Source organism: Panulirus ornatus, chromosome 62 (assembly GCF_036320965.1).
Source record: "Panulirus ornatus isolate Po-2019 chromosome 62, ASM3632096v1, whole genome shotgun sequence".
Classification (NCBI taxonomy): Eukaryota; Metazoa; Arthropoda; class Malacostraca; order Decapoda; family Palinuridae; genus Panulirus; species Panulirus ornatus.
In genome coordinates this window covers 7,380,890-7,399,178 of record NC_092285.1, presented here as the reverse complement: position 1 = coordinate 7,399,178, position 18,289 = coordinate 7,380,890, and the positions used below count along the sequence as shown (strand labels likewise).

The 18,289-nt window shown below is 38.7% G+C and overlaps 1 protein-coding gene across 2 annotated transcripts; it reads left to right on the top strand.

Moving 5' to 3' along the window:
• The first annotated feature begins 758 nt into the window (after positions 1 to 758).
• On the top strand, positions 759 to 11,325 carry LOC139745780 (uncharacterized). Of its 2 annotated transcripts, none has more exons than XM_071656318.1 (4): positions 759 to 876; positions 3,389 to 3,507; positions 7,674 to 7,772; positions 8,012 to 11,325. In XM_071656318.1, exon 4 carries the CDS (start codon positions 9,570 to 9,572, stop codon positions 10,860 to 10,862), a length of 1,293 nt encoding a protein of 430 aa, XP_071512419.1. In that variant the 5' UTR covers positions 759 to 876; positions 3,389 to 3,507; positions 7,674 to 7,772; positions 8,012 to 9,569; the 3' UTR covers positions 10,863 to 11,325. The 2 variants fall into 2 exon arrangements, with proteins under 2 accessions (XP_071512419.1, XP_071512420.1); XM_071656319.1 differs by having other exon boundaries at positions 849 to 868.
• Positions 11,326 to 18,289: the final 6,964 nt, after the last annotated feature.

Sequence of the window (18,289 nt, the reverse complement as noted above, 5' to 3'; positions counted from 1 at the left end):
TTTGCAACACCCGATATTCCAAGTGTATTACACATGTCTGTATATAAGTGTACGAAACTGATCAAAAACCAACATGAAATTTCCATCCATTGTGAATTTGTGAACGAGATATGACGAAAATGGCTCATAATCTTCCAGGAAAATTTATAAAATAGCTAGCAATGTCTTAAACACGACATTAAACCGAATAAGTAATGAAAGGGTAAGAGAAATGTGTGGTAATAATAAGAGTGTGGCTGTGTGAGCCTAATGGGAAATGACCGGTGTAGACCCCGCTGCTCACCAACGTGAGACGAAGGATATTCGAGAACATAATATTCGAATGAGCAAAATTGCTTAAGAATCATGGAGTGATAATTTAATGCTACCATATTACAACCATCAACATTATCAAGCATAGCTTTTCAAAATTTTATATTGCCATGGTTACAGAATAGGATTTGAAAAGCACTTTGTCAGTTCTGAATAGTTCCCGTTTCTAATGAGAAAATGTCTGTTCTTTTAATGTATTACTGTGAATATCCATTTGTGTCAGCGGTGTGATATCAAAATAGACATAAAAATGTCTATTTCGGCAAAGAATCTCAAACAGTTCGCGGGCGTAATGATTGTATTAAAGTTCTTATCGCTTCAAGATTACTTCTTATAACTATGAGATTAATTCTAATTCATATTTCATCATCATTTTATATTATATATTGCTAAATGGGTATATTTATTCTTTATAATAATTTTAGGTCGTAGCCCAGTCATAATTATTTACGTCCGTATCTCACCGGCAACACACACACAGTGTTTACCTAGAAGCCATTACTGAAGTCAACGTCTCAGGGTCTCAGCACGCCGAGAGTATTTCCAGAATTTCTCGGTTTGTCGGTAATTTCCTATCGATTCTGGGGTTAAATTTCTGATGTAATAAAGTTGAAGGTTTATCTGCGTCACATATGTGGTAGATGTTTTGTTAATAAGTGAAAGAGTGAGTGAGAAGGCAGAGCGTCATATGGTTGTCGTCAAACACCGAACGACACGAGAATTTTCCGGATGATGGTTGAAAAGCTGGTGAAATATAACCATAGAGTATTGTATGGGATCCAGGTTGACAAATATGACTTAAGTTGATATCAATAATATATTGTTCCTCTGTATTTTTGATGAATTTGTAGCACCATTGCCAAACCTCCGATGGTGCGACGCCATATTTCCTTTGTATTCCTTAAATCCCGAAAACCACCAGAATTCAAGTTCATTGCTCAATGGTCGTTGAAATACACCTATGATACGGTGGAACACTGGGACGACTGTTGTATTATGTGTTTATATGAAGATTTGTATTGATTTAGATATACGACTTGAGGAGAGATGGTGGGACGACACCTCGCCATGGAAAATGAATGGCGTTCCTCTCAAAGTGAAAAATGAATTTCCCTCTTGTTGAATGGAGTAACAACGTGATTTGAGGAAAGAAACAAGTGATATAGGTCTAGATGAATGTTAATGGTTGAAAAGACGTGTGTGTGTGTGTGTGTATGTATGATAGCGGTGAGCGCTACCCTAGTGCCGTGTCTCACCACAGCAGGTTTTACGTCCTTTTATCATGGCATAAATCCTCCCCAGCGACATATGTCTCATATAAATTCCATTTTCATTCCAGACGTCTCCATTTACCTATGATGTGTGTATATAATTTTATTTTGTCGTATTATGTTATGGTATTCGTTTAAAGCGAATTATAACTCCCAGCCTTTGTGATACTTTTTCTTAGCTTGAGAACAATCTCTAATAAAGTAAATGATTTTCGGAAAATAATGAAGAAATGGTACAGATCTTCACGTATGAAGAAATTGAAGTAGAGGGAAATTGTGGGGCAAAAACTCTCGTAATCAATATTATACTGTTTCATGATGCATCTGTAATGCCTTTGTTCGACATTCTTGCAAATGGTAAACGAATCTTTAGATGTCCAGTTTGTCCAGGTTTTATCTGTAACTAATAATGATGAAAGTGATGTTATCCGTACTTGTCATTTCCCCTATATGTATCCATTGATATTTCTTTATTTTTAGTATAAGTACTGTCACGTGCATTCGTAAACAATCATTTTTTTTTTATTTAGTGCAATTTTTATTCATGCTGATTTCTAAGACTGTTTTTGGCTAAAAGGCATTGCACCAAGTGATTTAAGGGTATGTAGAGCTACTCCGATACATATATTATTTTCTATATTATAGCTGTGAAGATTGCAATCTAAATTAAACTCATGCTCAACCAAAGACTATATAGTGTTTTTAGTTAGGTAGTATTTGATTGACAGCCAGGGACCAGGGAGGTATATTACTAGTACTACTCTGGGTATAGGGAGGGTTAGTGACAGCTGCATAACCCTGCCTAACCCACACGTGGACTTCTGGCATCCTGTCTGGAAACATAATCTCTCCTTGTCATACATAACACTAAACTCACAAAGCTCATTCTTCTTGACTATAATTTCCTGTGGTGAGCACCATGCACTAGCCCTGCCTTTTGGCAAAATGGTAGGAGCAATAGATAGAGGTAATGAGTCGGAACTTTAGGTGAAAACATAGGTAGTAGTTGGAAAGGATATTGGTTGGGAGTATTAGGTAGGAAGATTAGACTTGGCTTCTGCCAATGGCATATTCAGGGTGAGGCACTGAAGGCTAGGGAGCAGCACTGGAGTTTAATTTATCCTATGTACATTTCATGTTTTCTAGTTTTATCATTATTTTTTCTTATTGAGGTTTATAGCATCAGATTCTTCCTACATATCATTATTTGCAACGTGGGTATCTCCAGTACCCTGAACCTCATTCTGCAGATCAAGAAGAGTTTGTATCTAACTCTTGACACTGTATCAGGTTTCCCTACAATGACCACTAGTTTTTAAAACCTGATATGATAAACGGTACCAAGTAATATCACCAGCTACACCAGTAATATTTTTATACCTTTTGAAAGTCTTTGATAATGACACTAGCTGTTGCAGTGCAGTCACACAGTCATCCCTCATATTTCTTAAGTGTTACTTATTTTTAATCCTCATCAGTATTATATTCTCTGTCTCCATTCACTTTCATTAAGGATGATTCCAAATCCTTTTGATTTCTAATGTTTCATTGTGACACAGAAAATATGCTTCACTGCAATGAGGGTACCTAGAATTATTCACCGGTTTTCTTTACCTCCACTTCTTGTTAGTCATGCTGACAAAACAATCTGTAGATATTCAAAATTACCTCCTTCCCTTTTTTTTCTGGTAGATTTTATTTTTCTGTATTTTTTCAACATTTAAAAGAAAAAAATTAGATGTTAGTAGTCTTGCATCATTTGAGCTTTTCTTGCTGAAATATAAGCTGAAACCTCTTCTTTTCAGACAGGGTTGTTACTATAACAGAGTAGAGCAGGAGCAAGCATATCCGATCTCAGCAAGCCCGAGGCAAGCTTTGTATGCAGCCCCAAGATACTTCAGCTCTCCACCACAGTTGATCATAGGTATATAGATTATTTTTTAAATTTTACTGCTCATATCTCAATATGTTGCTGTGCATAGCTCTGTCCAAGTACTTTTTAAGCCTTTGTATATTGTACTTTTGTCCATAACACTGTCATGGCTAAGCACAGGTAAATGGATGATTTACTTCGTTTTTTTATATTCTACATGCATATCATAAATTTTGCTCGTATTTAATATGCTTTCGAGAGTTTTTCATTTTTCATTTTTCATGTGCAGACGTCGGTAGGCAGGTTTTCTGAGAGGTGCACTGTAATGGTTAACGTAAATCTTATCACCTAGGTTGAGCTTGTTAATGTTTTCATAAGTTCTTTTTATTACTAGAAGTGCTTCACTTTTATGATACATATATTTTAAAATCATCATAGCCTTCCTCATTATCACTTATCTGTTGACTTTAATGATAAAAAAAGTTAAATTACCCAAGTACCCATGCATCGAAAACCAGGGTCTTCCTTAGCACAGAAATAGTTTCAATGAAGGAATACAAAGAAATATAAGTGATATGCAGAATTGAGAAAAGGCATATGTAACAGAATGATCTACTACCTTTAACTCTGTTAATAATGGCAGCATTTTGTTATTTGTGTAATTTGGGAATTTTTACGGGTAATCATGCTGAATGCACATCAGTGCCTCTTGAAAATGGAGCTTGCAAATCATTCATGAAATTACATGCGGAAAAGCAATGATCTGCTGACATAATATGAATATCACTTGGTCTTCTACAGTATTACATGGGGAGGTCAATATCTGGGAGAGCAAAAATGGCTAAGTGTGAAGGTATAGTAGCCCTGATAGTGTTATATGGATTGCGAGGCGTGGGCTTTGGATGAGAATAAAATGAGGGTGAATGTGTTGAAAGTGAAATGTGGTGTGAAGGTGGGTAGATTAAGTAAGTAGTAATAGGATAAGAGAGTTGTAGTAAAAAGTATAGTGTGGCTGAGAGAACAAAAGAGATTTTGTTGAAATTGTTTGGACATATGGAAAGAATGAACGCAGATAGGTTGACAGAGAAGATATGTGTCAAAAGTAGGGGGGCCAAGGAGAAGGGAGGACTGAATCTGTGAAGACAGTATGGAGTGAATAGGATTTTGAGAGCCTGGGATATGAACAAGCAGGAGGATGAAAGGTATGTATGGTATAGAGGTAATTGGAGCAATGTGGTATAAAGGAGGCAATGAGTTGTCAGTGGACTGAACCAGGGCATGAGAAGCAGGTGGGGCAAAACCATAGAAAGGTCTGTTGGACCTGGTTATGGGTAGGGAGCTGTAGTTTCAGTGCATTACACAAGACGGCGAGAGAATGGATATAAACAAATGAAGCCTCTTTTTTTTGGTCATCATAGCACAACCTCACAGACACATGAGATGGTAAACAAAAATGAAAGAGAAAAGAATGACTTGAAATATATCTTGAGAGGTCACTGTTTGCTAATTAAAAGCACAGTCTGTAAATAAAGTAATAAAATGAAAAATCAAACATTGCCCTGAATAACAAGATTTAAAGATTTGAGTGAGAAACTGCAGAAGTTGGTGACTGAGTTTAGGAAAGTGTTTGAAAGGATAAAGTTGAGAGTAAATGTGAATAAGAGCAAGGTTAATAGGTCCAGTAGGGTTGAGGGACAAGTAAATTGGGATGTAGGTTTTAATGGAGAAAATTGGAGGAAGTGAAGTGTTTTTTAGATATCTGGAAGTGGACTAGCAGCAAATGGAACCATGGAAGTGGAAGTGTCACCAGGTGGGGTTGGGGATGAAGGCTCTGGGAGCAATGAAGAATGTGTGGAAGGAGAGAACATTATCTCAGAGAGCAGAAATAGGTATGTTTGAAGGAATAGTAGTTCCAACATATTATATGGTTGTGAGGCATGGGTTATAGATGGGGTTGTATGGAGGAGGGTGAATGTGTTGGAAATGAAATATTTAAGGAAAATATGTGGTGTGAGGTGGTTTGATTAAGTAAGTATTGAAATGTTAAGAGAAATGTGTGAAAATAAAAAGAGTGGTTTGATTAAGTAAGTAGTGAAAGGTTAAGAGAAATGTGTGGAAATAAATAGAGTAGTTGAGAGAGCAGAGGTGGGTGTGCTGAAATGGTATGGGCATATGGAGAGAATGAGTGAGGAAAGATTGACAAAGAGGATATATGTGTCATAGTTGGAGGGAACAAGGAGAAGCAGGAGACCAAATTAGAGGTAGAAGGATAGAGTGAAAAGGATTTGAGCAATCAGGGCCTGAATATGCAGGAGGGTGAGAGGTGTTCAAGGAATAGAGTGAATTAGAACAATGTTGTATCCTGGGGTCAAAGTGCTGTCAGTGGACCGAACAGTTGCATGTGAAGCATCTGGGGTAAATGATGGAAAAGTCTGTGGGGCCTGGATGTGGATTGGGAGCTGTGGTTTCGGTGCATTACACATGGCAGCTAGAGACTGAGTGTGAATGGATTTGGCCTTTTTGTCTGTTTTCCTGGTAATGCCTCATTGAAGCAAGGGGTAGCGATGCTGTTATCTGTGGGGCGGGGTGGCACTAGGAATGGATGAAGGCAAGCAAGTATGAATATGTATGTGTGTATATATTGATATGTACATGTATGGGTGTTTGTGTGTGTGTGTATATATATATATATATATATATATATATATCCCTGGGGATAGGGGAGAAAGAATACTTCCCACGTATTCCCTGCGTGTCGTAGAAGGCGACTAAAAGGGGAGGGAGCGGGTGGCTGGAAATCCTCCCCTCTCGGTTTTTTTTTAATTTTCCAAAAGAAGGAACAGAGAAGGGGGCCAGGTGAGGATATTCCCTCTAAGGCCCAGTCCTCTGTTCATAGCGCTACCTCGCTAATGCGGGAAATGGCGAATAGTACAAAAGAAAAGAAAGAAAATATATATATATATATATATATATATATATATATATATATATATATATATATATATATATATATATATATATATATATATATATAATCAAGTATAATGAAATATATATAAATGACTAGAACTGTATTCTATAAAAAAAATGCATTTTAACTAAAGATGCATGATGGAGTGATCTCTAGAATATTTACAAATGGAATACAGGGATTTATTTGGTCATTACAACAAAAACTCTCATCAGTGGGTCAGATCTGTATGTGTTTAGCATCTGTATATTTATTTATTTATTTATTTATTATACTCTGTCGCTGTCTCCTGCATTAGCGAGGTAGCACGAGGAAACAGACGAAAGAATGGCCCAAACCACCCACATACACATGTATAAACATACACGTCCACACACGTACATATACATACCTATACATCTCAATGTATACATATATATACACATGCAGACATATACATATATACACATGTACATAATTCATACTGTCTGCCCTTGATCATTCCTGTCGCCACCCTGCCACACATGAAATAACAACCCCCTGCCCCCGCATGTGCGTGACGTAGCGCTAGGAAATGACAACAAAGGCCACATTCGTTCACATTCAGTCTCTACCTGTCATGTATAAAGCACCAAAACCACAGCTCCCTTTCCACATCCAGGCCCCACAGAACTTTCCATGGTTTACCCCAGACATTTCACGTGCCCTGGTTCAATCCATTGACAGCACGTTGACCCTGGTATACCACATCGTTCCAATTCACTCTATTCCTTGCACGCCTTTCACCCTCCTGCATGTTCAGGCCCTGATCACTCAAAATCTTTTTCACTCCATCTTTCCACCTCCAATTTGGTCTCCCACTTCTCCTTGTTCCCTCCACCTTTGACACATATATCTTTGTCAATCTTTCCTCACTCATTCTCTCCATGTGACCAAACCATTTCAGAACACCCTCTTCTGCTCTCTCAGCCACACTCTTATTACCACACATCTCACTTACCCGTTTCATTACTTACTCAGTCAAACCACCTCACACCACATATAGGGTTTGAACTGTTTATATCTATCATTACGATATGATGCTAAAGATTGTAATTATTTGCATATGTAATGTTGGCACTTGATTTTGAGAGTCTTGGTAAATATTCAACACAATTGTAATGGGCAAACTATTATATATAACATCATGTAGTGATGGTAAGGTTTTGATATATGTTCTTTATAATGCCTAAAGCTAGAGATCTCATCTTGACTTATTCTTTAACAGGAAATTAAGGTTTTGGTCTCTGTCATCAGTACTAGATGGTTAAATTGTTGTCATCATTTGATGGAAGAGAATTCTACAGCCTTGCAAGGAAAGGAGGAGGTATTGTATCGGTCATACCTTGTGTAGATGACCTCGTTTTGGTATATTATGAGCATGGTGTGGATGACTGTATTGTGGTATGGTATAAGCATTATGTGGATGATCTCGTCTTGGTATATCATAAGCATGTTATATGAAATTCTTTTATGGTAATCTGGTGGCAACCTGTGATATAAAGAGTCCTCTTTGTGTTGCTTTTCAGTATCTAATGCTAATATTTACCATTCTGTTTTTTGCAGCTCTGTGTGTTTTGTGTCTCTAGACTTTCCCGAATAAACGTCCTTACAACAGTAAATCAGAAGCAGCAGCATTAAAAAATAATGATTTAGAGCAGCAACAACAGTAGAAACAGCTGAACATCATTAAGGGTATACAACAACAGTAATAGCAGAGGCAACATGAATGGCACTGGCATTGACAACAACAAAATGACAGAGGGATAAAATGAAACTTTAAAAGATAGGGATATAGGGATAAAGTTAAAAGAATTAGAGGAAGAGATTTTACCATTAATGAGGAGGACCATAGTTACTACCTAGGTTAGTCAAGGCTGATAGTTAACGTTATTTGTGTTTTCACAACATTTTATTATAACAGTGATTGGTAAAATTAAACGTGTCGTAGTCTTGTGGTACCGAGACTTTTTTGATTTTTTACACGATAATCATCTCATTACGCTGTTCAAACAGTGTGTGGAAAAAAAGAGCGTGTGTTATTCAGGAATCACTGCCAGTGGCAAGTTAACTTTCCTTCAGAAGTCTTAACATGAATTCGTATATGGTATATCATGCAAGGAGAGTCTGATATGTATGAACATTTATTCCTTCATAACTGAGGTTATTCCAGAGTGATGTCTTTGTGAATAATATTAATTTATTGGTCGCAATTAACCTTAGAAGTGTGAATTAGATATCATCAGTAATGGTTGAGTTGCTGTAGAAAGAAGAAAGCAACTGTCTGGGAATTGCTTGCAGTTGCAATACTTATATATCATCTGGAATGGGAAACTAAAGTCAAGAGGGACATAGACTAATCCAGGGTAACTGTTATGTTTAGAGGTGGTTTGGATGTTGTAGTTTTCACTGAATGGGGTAGAGGGAAGGGGAGAGGACCTTACCTCATATAATCTTAATTGAGAAGGACAGATGTGAGACCAGAACTGCCATATTAACCTCAACACATGTTTTAAGCTATTTTTCTCTGCATTTGACCCTCTGTTACCTGGTGTAGGTGGGTTTGAGAATGGTGCACTGCTTGCTTATCTATTTGTCCATACTCCACACCAGCCAGGGTCATTTACCTCATCTGTGGTGAGCCACTAAACAAACAAGGTTGTCATGGGCTACACTTTTGGTTGTATTATTATTATTTTGCAAGTTAGCATCATGGAAGGCAAGCTAATGTCACATTTACTGCCTCAAAATATTTTGTAAAAAATTCTATCATGAAAGGGCTAATGTTCAATTTGCATCGATGAAAAGTCTTAAGTATTTACTGGAAAAGCTTCAACAAATTCTGTCACGAAAGGGCATATGTGCACTTGCATTGATGAAAAGTCTTAAGTATTCACTTTACTGGAAAAGCTTCAGTGTACATTTTGATCTAGGAAAGAGCAATAAACCTCACACTATTTGAACGTTCACGGTATCGAAGACTAACTTCAGGAGGGGTGATTCAGCGTGGCAGATGTATGTTGATGCATAAATGTTCTTGTTGTCCAAAAAGCCTTCTCCCAGAAGACTCATATTGTGCAAACGTTAATATTCATTCAAGAGTGAAGCCATATAAATATTAACAATGCCAAGAGACGTAATTGATAAGAGTTTTTTGGTGCAGCAACTAACAGCTCATACAGGAGAGAAGCCACATGAATGTCCGCAATGTGACAAGATCTTCTCCCGGAAGAGTTATTTAGATCAGCATTTGGAACTTCATACAGGAATCAAACCACATAAATGTGTACAGTGTCAAAAGACCTTTTCCCGAAAGAGCCACTTAGTACGTCATATGACTGTTCATACTAAAGAGAAGCCATTTGAGTGTTCTCATTGCCAGAAGACCTTTTCATGGAGGCACAGTTTAGCATGGCACATGGCTATCCATACAGGAGAGAAGCCATATGAATGTTCACAATGCCGAAAATCCTTTTCCCATAAGAGTACCTTAGTGCGGCACATGACTGTTCATACAAGCAAGAGGCCATATGAATGTTCACAGTGCCGAAAAACCTTTCTCTGGAGGAGTAGTATGATGCAGCACATGACTGTTCATACTAGAGAGAAGCCATATGAATGCTCTCAGTGTCAGAAGACTTTCTCTAAAAAGAGTCACTTACTGCGGCACGTGACCATTCATACAGGAGAGAAGCCACATGAATGTTCACGGTGCCAAAAGACCTTCTCCCAGAAGAGTACTTTAGTGCAGCACATGACTCTTCATACAGGAAATAAACCATATAAATGTTCACAATGTCAAAAGACCTTCTCCCTGAAGCGTAATTTAGTGCAACACATGAGTATTCATACAGGAGAGAAGCCATTTGAATGTTCACAGTGCCAAAAATCCTTTTCCCAAAAGAGTAATTTAGTGCGTCACATGACTATTCATACAGGAGAGAAGCCACACGAATGCTTGCAGTGTCAAAAGACCTTCTCTCTGAAAAGTAATTTAGTGCGGCACATGGCTATTCATTCAGGAGACAGTTCACATGAATGTTCGCAGTGCCAAAAGATATTCTTTTGTAGTAGTGATTTAGTGCAACACATGAAATTTCACAAAGCAGAGAAACCTTTCTGTAGCGTCCACTCTGGTGAAGACTCATCCCCTAAGGCTGGTTCAACAGGCCATACTTCCAGCCATGATGAATGTCAGTGTGACGAGATAATATCCTGCCAGCAAGAATCCGAGCACTCGGTGGTAAAGAAGTCTAGTGGTCCGAAGAGAGTGAAACAGGAAGTTGAGGAAGTGGATAATGATACAGAATTTATAATATGCAAGACAGACAGTAGTCCAGAACCAGAAAGAACTTTTTCTGACCCAATAATAAAGACTGAGCTTGATGATACAATCTTTATTAAAGAAGAGTTTTGAACATGAAGTTAGTGTGTGTTTATGATAAAAGGTTTCCCATATCTATAGATATGGGAATTGCAACGAATGTCAGCTGTCCTAGTGTTCATCAAACAGTGAAGCAAGTACATGCTCAAGTGATGATTGCCTCTGTGGATGCCCAGAGGATGTATATGATCTTTGATGTGTTGAGGGAGAAAAAAGAAATCGCTCCATCATATCCATGTAATTAATGGTAATACAATTTTATATGTAGAATTGGTTTTTGTATTTCACATGCTTAATCATTTCTAAGGAAGACAATTCCTTTGTCCACAATGATGGTAGTGGTAAATTAATGTTTAATTGCTATTTCTTCTTGAAATGAATATTTGTGTAAATCCATAGTCAAAGCAACCAGGTTTCTTATTATAGGTCATTTGAATGTGGCATATGGAGTGATTTACAAGTATTATTTATAACAAATAAAGTTTATTTATGCATATGGAGTAATTTTTTTTAGAACTGTCTACTGCATGCTGTTTCATTTGATTACTGAAACTGGCTTAGAATGGCACTTTTAATTCAGTATTACATTGGGTATGCCATTTGTGAGCTTTTATATTTTGTCTTGGTTTTCACTAAATATTTCAGAAGTTTCTCGCATACAGTTCTCAGAATAATAAAAAAAATATATTCCTCCTTCATAACCAGGTAACATGTTACCCCTTAAAGGGAGTTCCTGTTGGGAACAGGCATCAGAGATATAGATAGATAGATTTACACTACCCTGTGAAGTTCAAAACATAATAATGAAAGAATAAAAGGAAACTATTGTGGGTTTTCAGCCCCATTCAGGGTAGCTCCTGCAAGCATTTAGTTTGAATTACTCATGTGGAAGGTAGGATATGGGCACTTAGGAAAGGATAGCAAACGGTCAGATGATAAAGTTAAGAGTGAAAAAAAAGTGTATGGGTGTTGCCCTAAAGGAAGGAGTATGTTTGGTAGGGAAATGTGCAAGAGAAAGTGGCAGGAGGTCAAAATGAAAGTGCATGGGTGGAAAATGAAGGCAAATAAGAGATGTAGTGAGAGATTATAAGCAAACTTTAGAGCAAACGAGAATTTTCTGCAGATAAATAATGCGATGAGAACTTCAGATCACCAAGAAAAATAATATGGTAACAGGTAAAGAGGAGATTTAGTATTCTGAAGGACTATTGAATACACGTGTTCAATGATAGTGGCAGATCATGAGGTGTTTGCAGAGAGGTATGTAGAGCAAGGAAGTCATAGCAGATGGTTTCGTGAAAAGGGGAGAGATGGTGAAAGCCATGCACACGATCAAATGTGATAAAGCTGGTGAGTGGATGGGTTTGCTGTTGAATTTCTCAAGAAAGGGGTTGGAAGTGTTGACCTGTTAATCAGGATGTTCTGTGTTCATGTGTCCAAGTGAGATACTTGAAGACTGGCGAGGTGCCTGCATAGTGCCATAATAAAAAGGCAAATGCTCTCTTACATATGTATAAGTTTGTTAAGTATACATGTTAGGTTGTATGATAGTGGAATGGTGGTGTGCACTGAGCATCAGATCCAGGAGGAATATTGTAGGTTCTGGAGTAATAGAAGATATGAACCAAATATTTGCTTATATGAATCTGTAGAGAAAACATAATAGAGCTGATAGAGATGTTTTGTGGAAGGTGCTACAAATGTACTTTGTGGAAGGAAAGCTGTTGAAAAGAAGTGATGAGTTATTAGTAGGAGAGTAAACCACATGTGCAAGTAGGGAGAGTTGAGTATACCAAGTGAGGTAGGTCTACATCTAAGGTGTATGATGTCACCATGACTTTCATATGGTTATAGATGGGGTGGTGAAAGGGATAAATGCATACGATGAGATGTGTCAGTTGCTGTTTGTATGTCTGATATGTTAGCAGACCAGAGTAAGAAACTGCCGAAGCTGGTGCCTGTGTATGTGAAAAAAAGATAGTTGAGAGTTGATTTGAACAAAGGTAAAGTTATGAGATTTAATCTAGAGGAAGGGGAGTGTTTTCGACACTGTGAACAGGGCAGCAGATGGAAGTATAGGCGGTGAATTGAATCATATTGGGGGTAAAGGTCAAGTGTCCTTGGTGCATTGATGTGTGTGTGAAAAGACAGTTCATGCTCTGGAGGGGCAGATGTGGTTATTTTTGACAGGATAACACTCTATTTCTGTAGGTGCAAGTTCTGATGACTTCAAAAGAAGGAAAGAGAATGGATTATGTGGAAATGCTTGAGGATTATATGTGGTGTGAGGAATGTTGATCATGTAAGAATTGACAATGAAAGATAAACATTTTGGAGTAAATGTAGAAACTTTAAGAGTGAACAGGGTGTACTGAAATGGTTTCTATGCTATATATCTATCTGTATCTCTGATGCATGCTCCAATTGGAACTCAATCAAAGGGGTGGCCACGACAATAGTTCCAAAACTAGTGAACTCCAGTACCGCTTCTTAGCCTTTAGTACCTCACCTTTAACAGGCCACTGACACAAGGCAAGTCTAGCACAGTGTTTGCTGAGGCTTCTACCCAGTGTTCCTACTGACTACTACTACCTGATGCTCTTACCAAGTGCTTCTAATGCTCCAGCCTAAATCTTCGTACCTGCTGCTTCTATCTATTGCTCCTACCATTTTGCCAAAAGGCAGGGCTAGTGCATATGAAGAATGAGCCATGAGTTAAGCATTGTCAAGTATTATGTATGACGGGAGATTATATGTTTGTGGACAGAATGCCAGTAGTCTATGTATGAGTGAGGCAGAAAGAAAAGACAGCTACCTGGGTCAGAGAGATGTAACTCAACATCCACTGAAGTGCTGGCTCATTAAGCAGATGTTACTAACCCACCTGATACCCAGGTGGGTGGTCCTTGTATTATACTTCCTGTTTGAGAAAGATATATCAAAAGTGGAAGGAGCAAGGGGTAGGAGGAGACCAAAAAGATGGAATGATAGAGTGAAAGGCTTTCAAGTAGGAGAATGAGAAATATGCATACGAGGGAGAAAATTCGAGTGATGTGGACAATAGGGGGTGATATCTTGTAAATGTCAAACCAGGGCATATGAAGTGGTCACGGGAAATGACAGAAAGGTCTGTCGGGCTTAGCTGTGGATTCAGGGCTCTGGTTTTGGTGCATTACGTATGACACCTGGTAAGTGGATGCAAGCAAGCATCTTATACAGGAAAAAATAAACAAATATGAAAAAAAACTTTGAAATTTTTCCACATCATTGTCTAGTTACTTGGTAAATTCATCCACTTGCCTTGACAGCAAAACTAAAACCTGTGCCTTTGTTTTAAATATGTTTTTGTCGCATTAAATTGTTGTTGCTAGTTCTCTTGTGAGTACTTAGTGTGAATTTATCTATCTACATGTTTAAATCTCTAGAAACTTCCTCAAGGGGATGGCCACAGCAAAAGCCGCTATAACTAGTGGACTCCAGTGCCACTTCATAGCCCTTAGTGCCTCACCCTTAACAGGCCATTGGGAGAGGACAACTCTAGTGCAGTGTTTCCAAAGGCTACCATCTAATGTTCCTACTGACTACTACTACCTAATGTGTCTACCTAGTGTTCTATCCTGCTACAAATACTTACTGGTCCCACTTAATGTTCCTACCTAATATTTCTATCTACTGCTCCAACCATTTTGACAAAAGCCAGGGCTAGTTCACTGTGCTCACCACTGGAAAAATCTAAGAGTTATGGAGAATGAGTTTTGTTGTCAAGTGTTGTGTTACAATGAGAGATTGCATATGGACAGAATGTCAGCAGTCCACATCTGGGTGAGGCAGAAAGAAAAGACAGCTACCTTGGTCAGAAAAGTGCACCTTGGCAACCAGTGAAGTGTTGGCTCACTATGCAACTATCACTAACCCTCCTAATACCCAGGTGGGTAGTACCGATATTATATCTCCATGGTCGATGACTACCTACCACTTAGTGTGAATATTCTGTTAATGTTGCATTAAACTGTTGTTGCGAGTTCTATTGTGGATACTTGGTGTGAGTATCCTGATTTTGTTGAATTAAACTTGTTGCAAGTTCTTTTGTGACTACCTAGTGTGAGTATCCTGTTTTTGTTGCATTAAACCATTGTTGCTAGGTCTCTTGTGACTCCCTAATGTGAGTATCTTGTCTTTGTCCTCTTTATTCAATCTCTTTATCCATTTGGACTCAATGCTCCTCAGTAGAAGCCTTTCAAAGGCTTTTTCATACTTGTCCACCATTTCCCACGTTAGTGAGGTTTCACTAGGAACAGACAAAGATAAGGCCTCATTCACTCACATCCATTCTCTGGCTGTCATGTGTAATGCATCAAAACCACAGCCCCTCTTTACACTCAGACCTCCACAGACCTTTCCTTGCTTTCCCCTGGATGTTTCACTTCATTGACATGTTGATCTCAGTATACCACATAGCATTAATTTACTCTTGTGATATGCATGCCTTTCACCCTCATGCATTTTCAAGCTCCGATAACTTTCAATCTTTTCCTCTTCATCCTTCCATCCCCAATTTGATCCCCCCAATTCTTCTTGTTCCTTCCACTTTTGACACATGTATCCTTTGTTAACCTCTCCTTCCTCAATTTCTCCAAATGTCCCAAACCTTTTCAGCACACCCTCTTCTGTTCTCTCAACCACATTCTTACTTTTATCAGCAAACAATTGACTTACTTCCCACACCCCATTCAGACTGCATTCTTACCCCTCTCTCCAAGACCATTAATAGATTAAACAGCCATGATGACATTACACACCCATTGATAAAAATTTCTCACTTCTTTTAATAGCTTTTCTCCTACACCATATATTCATAAGACCCTTAAGCTATTTCTATCAACCCTATCATATACTTACTCCAGCTCCATAAATGCTACATACAAAACCTTCCGTTTCTCTAAAATATTTTTCACATACATTCTTTAAAGCAGACACTAGATCCACACATCCTGTGCCACTTCTGAACCACACTGCTCCTCCCCAATCTGACACTCCATACATGCCTTCACTCTCTCCATCAATACCCTCTCATACAACTTACCAGGTACACTTACTTCTATACAGTGGCAGTACACATGCATTCTGCAAACTCTCAAGCACCTCACCATAATCCATACATACACTGAATATCCTTACCAACCAGTCAACCTCCCTGTCACCCCCTTTCTTAAGAAATTCAACTGCAACACCATCCACTTCGGACACCTTGCCACATTTCATCTTTTGCTGGGCCTTCACCTCTTCTCTCTTTACCAAACCACTCTTCATAATTCTCTCACTTCACAAACCATCCCAACCCAAACATCTTACATCTGCCACTGTATCATCAAACATTTGACAATCCTTTCAGATACTACATTTCCTCATCATCACTATGTTACCACTTCCCCATTTGCCCCCTTCACTTATGTTTCCATTTGTTCTCTTTTTATCACACCTTCCAAAATGTCTTATTCTCTCTGAGGTTTGCTGATGCTCATTCTCCCCTCTTTCATTTTCCCTCTTTTGCAGAAAACCCCAGCACCTTTCTCTTGAGCTCTTGTTGCTTCCTCATAAACATCTTCCGATCATTTGCACTCCTTCCCTGTAAGTATTGCCCCATATACCCCTCTTTTCTTTTCCCCAGCATCTTTATTTTGTTATCCCATCACTCACCATTCTTTCTACCCTGCCCTGCTATCACCATATGCACACCACACACTTCTCTCGCATTCGCCAACCGTGCTTCCCTAAATACTTGCCATTCCTCACCCACTTCTCTTGCTTTATTTACTGTTACCTTTTGCCATTCTACACTCAATCTCTCTAGGTATTTCTACTCACAAGTGTCTTTTCCAAACTCACTCACTCTCACCATTTTCTTCTCACCCAGTCATCCCCAGCTGTCCGTCCACCCCTAAGGGCTGGTAGATAGAATGGGTACCTGGCTCAAGCTAGGAAGTATATTTTTTTCACACTGATTGCCATTTCCTGCATCAACAAGGAAACTCATAAAGGAAGACACTTCCACTCACATACACATACATAACTATATATACACATACATATCGATATACATATACCTATACATACATACAAATACATACTTGTACATATATACACATGAACATATTCATACTTCCTCACCATCATCCACTTCTGACACCACCCTGTCCCACAGGAAACAGTACAGATGCATGAAAGAAAAAAATTATATAGTCTCCTCTTCTCACTGCTCCCTGCATCAACAAGTTCGTGCCAGGAAACAGATGAAGAAAGGCTACATCCTCTCATATCCATGTCACTTAATGCAATAAAAACTCAGCTCCCTATCCACATCCAGGCCCCACAGACTGTTCCATGGTTTACCCTAGTCATTTCACATGCCCTGGTTCAGCACTGTATATGTATGTAAGTAGGAGAGATAGCCAGAGAGCGTTATTGGTTTACATGTTAATTGATAGGCGCATGAAGGAGAATTTTGGATGTTAATGTGCTGAAAGGGGCAACTGGAGGATGTCTGATCATAATCTTGTGGAGGCGAAGGTGAAGATTTGTAGAGGATTTTAGAAAAGAAGAGAGAATGTTGGGGTGAAGAAAGTGGTGAAAGTAAGTGAGCTTGGGAAGGAGACTTGTGTGAGGAAGAACCAGGAGAGACTGAATGCAGAATGGAAAAAAGTGAGAGCAAATGATATAAGGGGAGTGGAGGAGGAATGGGATGTATTTAGGGAAGCAGTGATGGCTTGCATAAAAGATGCCTGTGGCATGAGAAAGGTGGGAGGTGGGCAGATTAGAAAGGGTAGTGAGTGGTGGGATGAAGAAGTAAAATTGTTAGTGAAAGAGAAGAAAGAGGCATTTGGATGATTTTTGCAGGGAAATATTGTGCAAATGACAGGGAGATGTATAAAAGAAAGAGGCAGGTGAAAAAGAGGGTAAATGAGAGTAGGGGTGAGAGAGTATCATTAGATTTTAGGGAGAATAAAATGTTTGGGAAGGAGGTAAATAAAGTGCGTAAGACAAGAGAACAAATGGAAACATCAGTAAAGGGGCTAATGGGGAGGTAATAACAAGTAGTGGTGAAGTGAGGAGGAGATGGAGTGAGTATTTTGAAGGTTTGTTGAATGTGTTTGATGATAGAGTGGCAGATATAGGGTGTTTTGGTGGAGGTGGTGTGCGAAGTGAGAGGGTCTGGGAGAATGGTTTGGTAAACAGAGAAGAGATAGTGAAAGCTTTGCAGAAGATGAAAGCCGGCAAGGGGGCGTGTTTGGATGGTATTGCAGTGGAATTTATTAAAAAAGGGGGTGACAGTGTTGTTGACTGGTTTGTGAGGAAATTCAATGAATGTATGGTTCATGGAAGTGCCTGAGAATTGGCAGAATGCATGCATAGTGCCACTGTACAAAGGCAAAGGGGACAAAGGTGAGTGTTCAAATTACAGA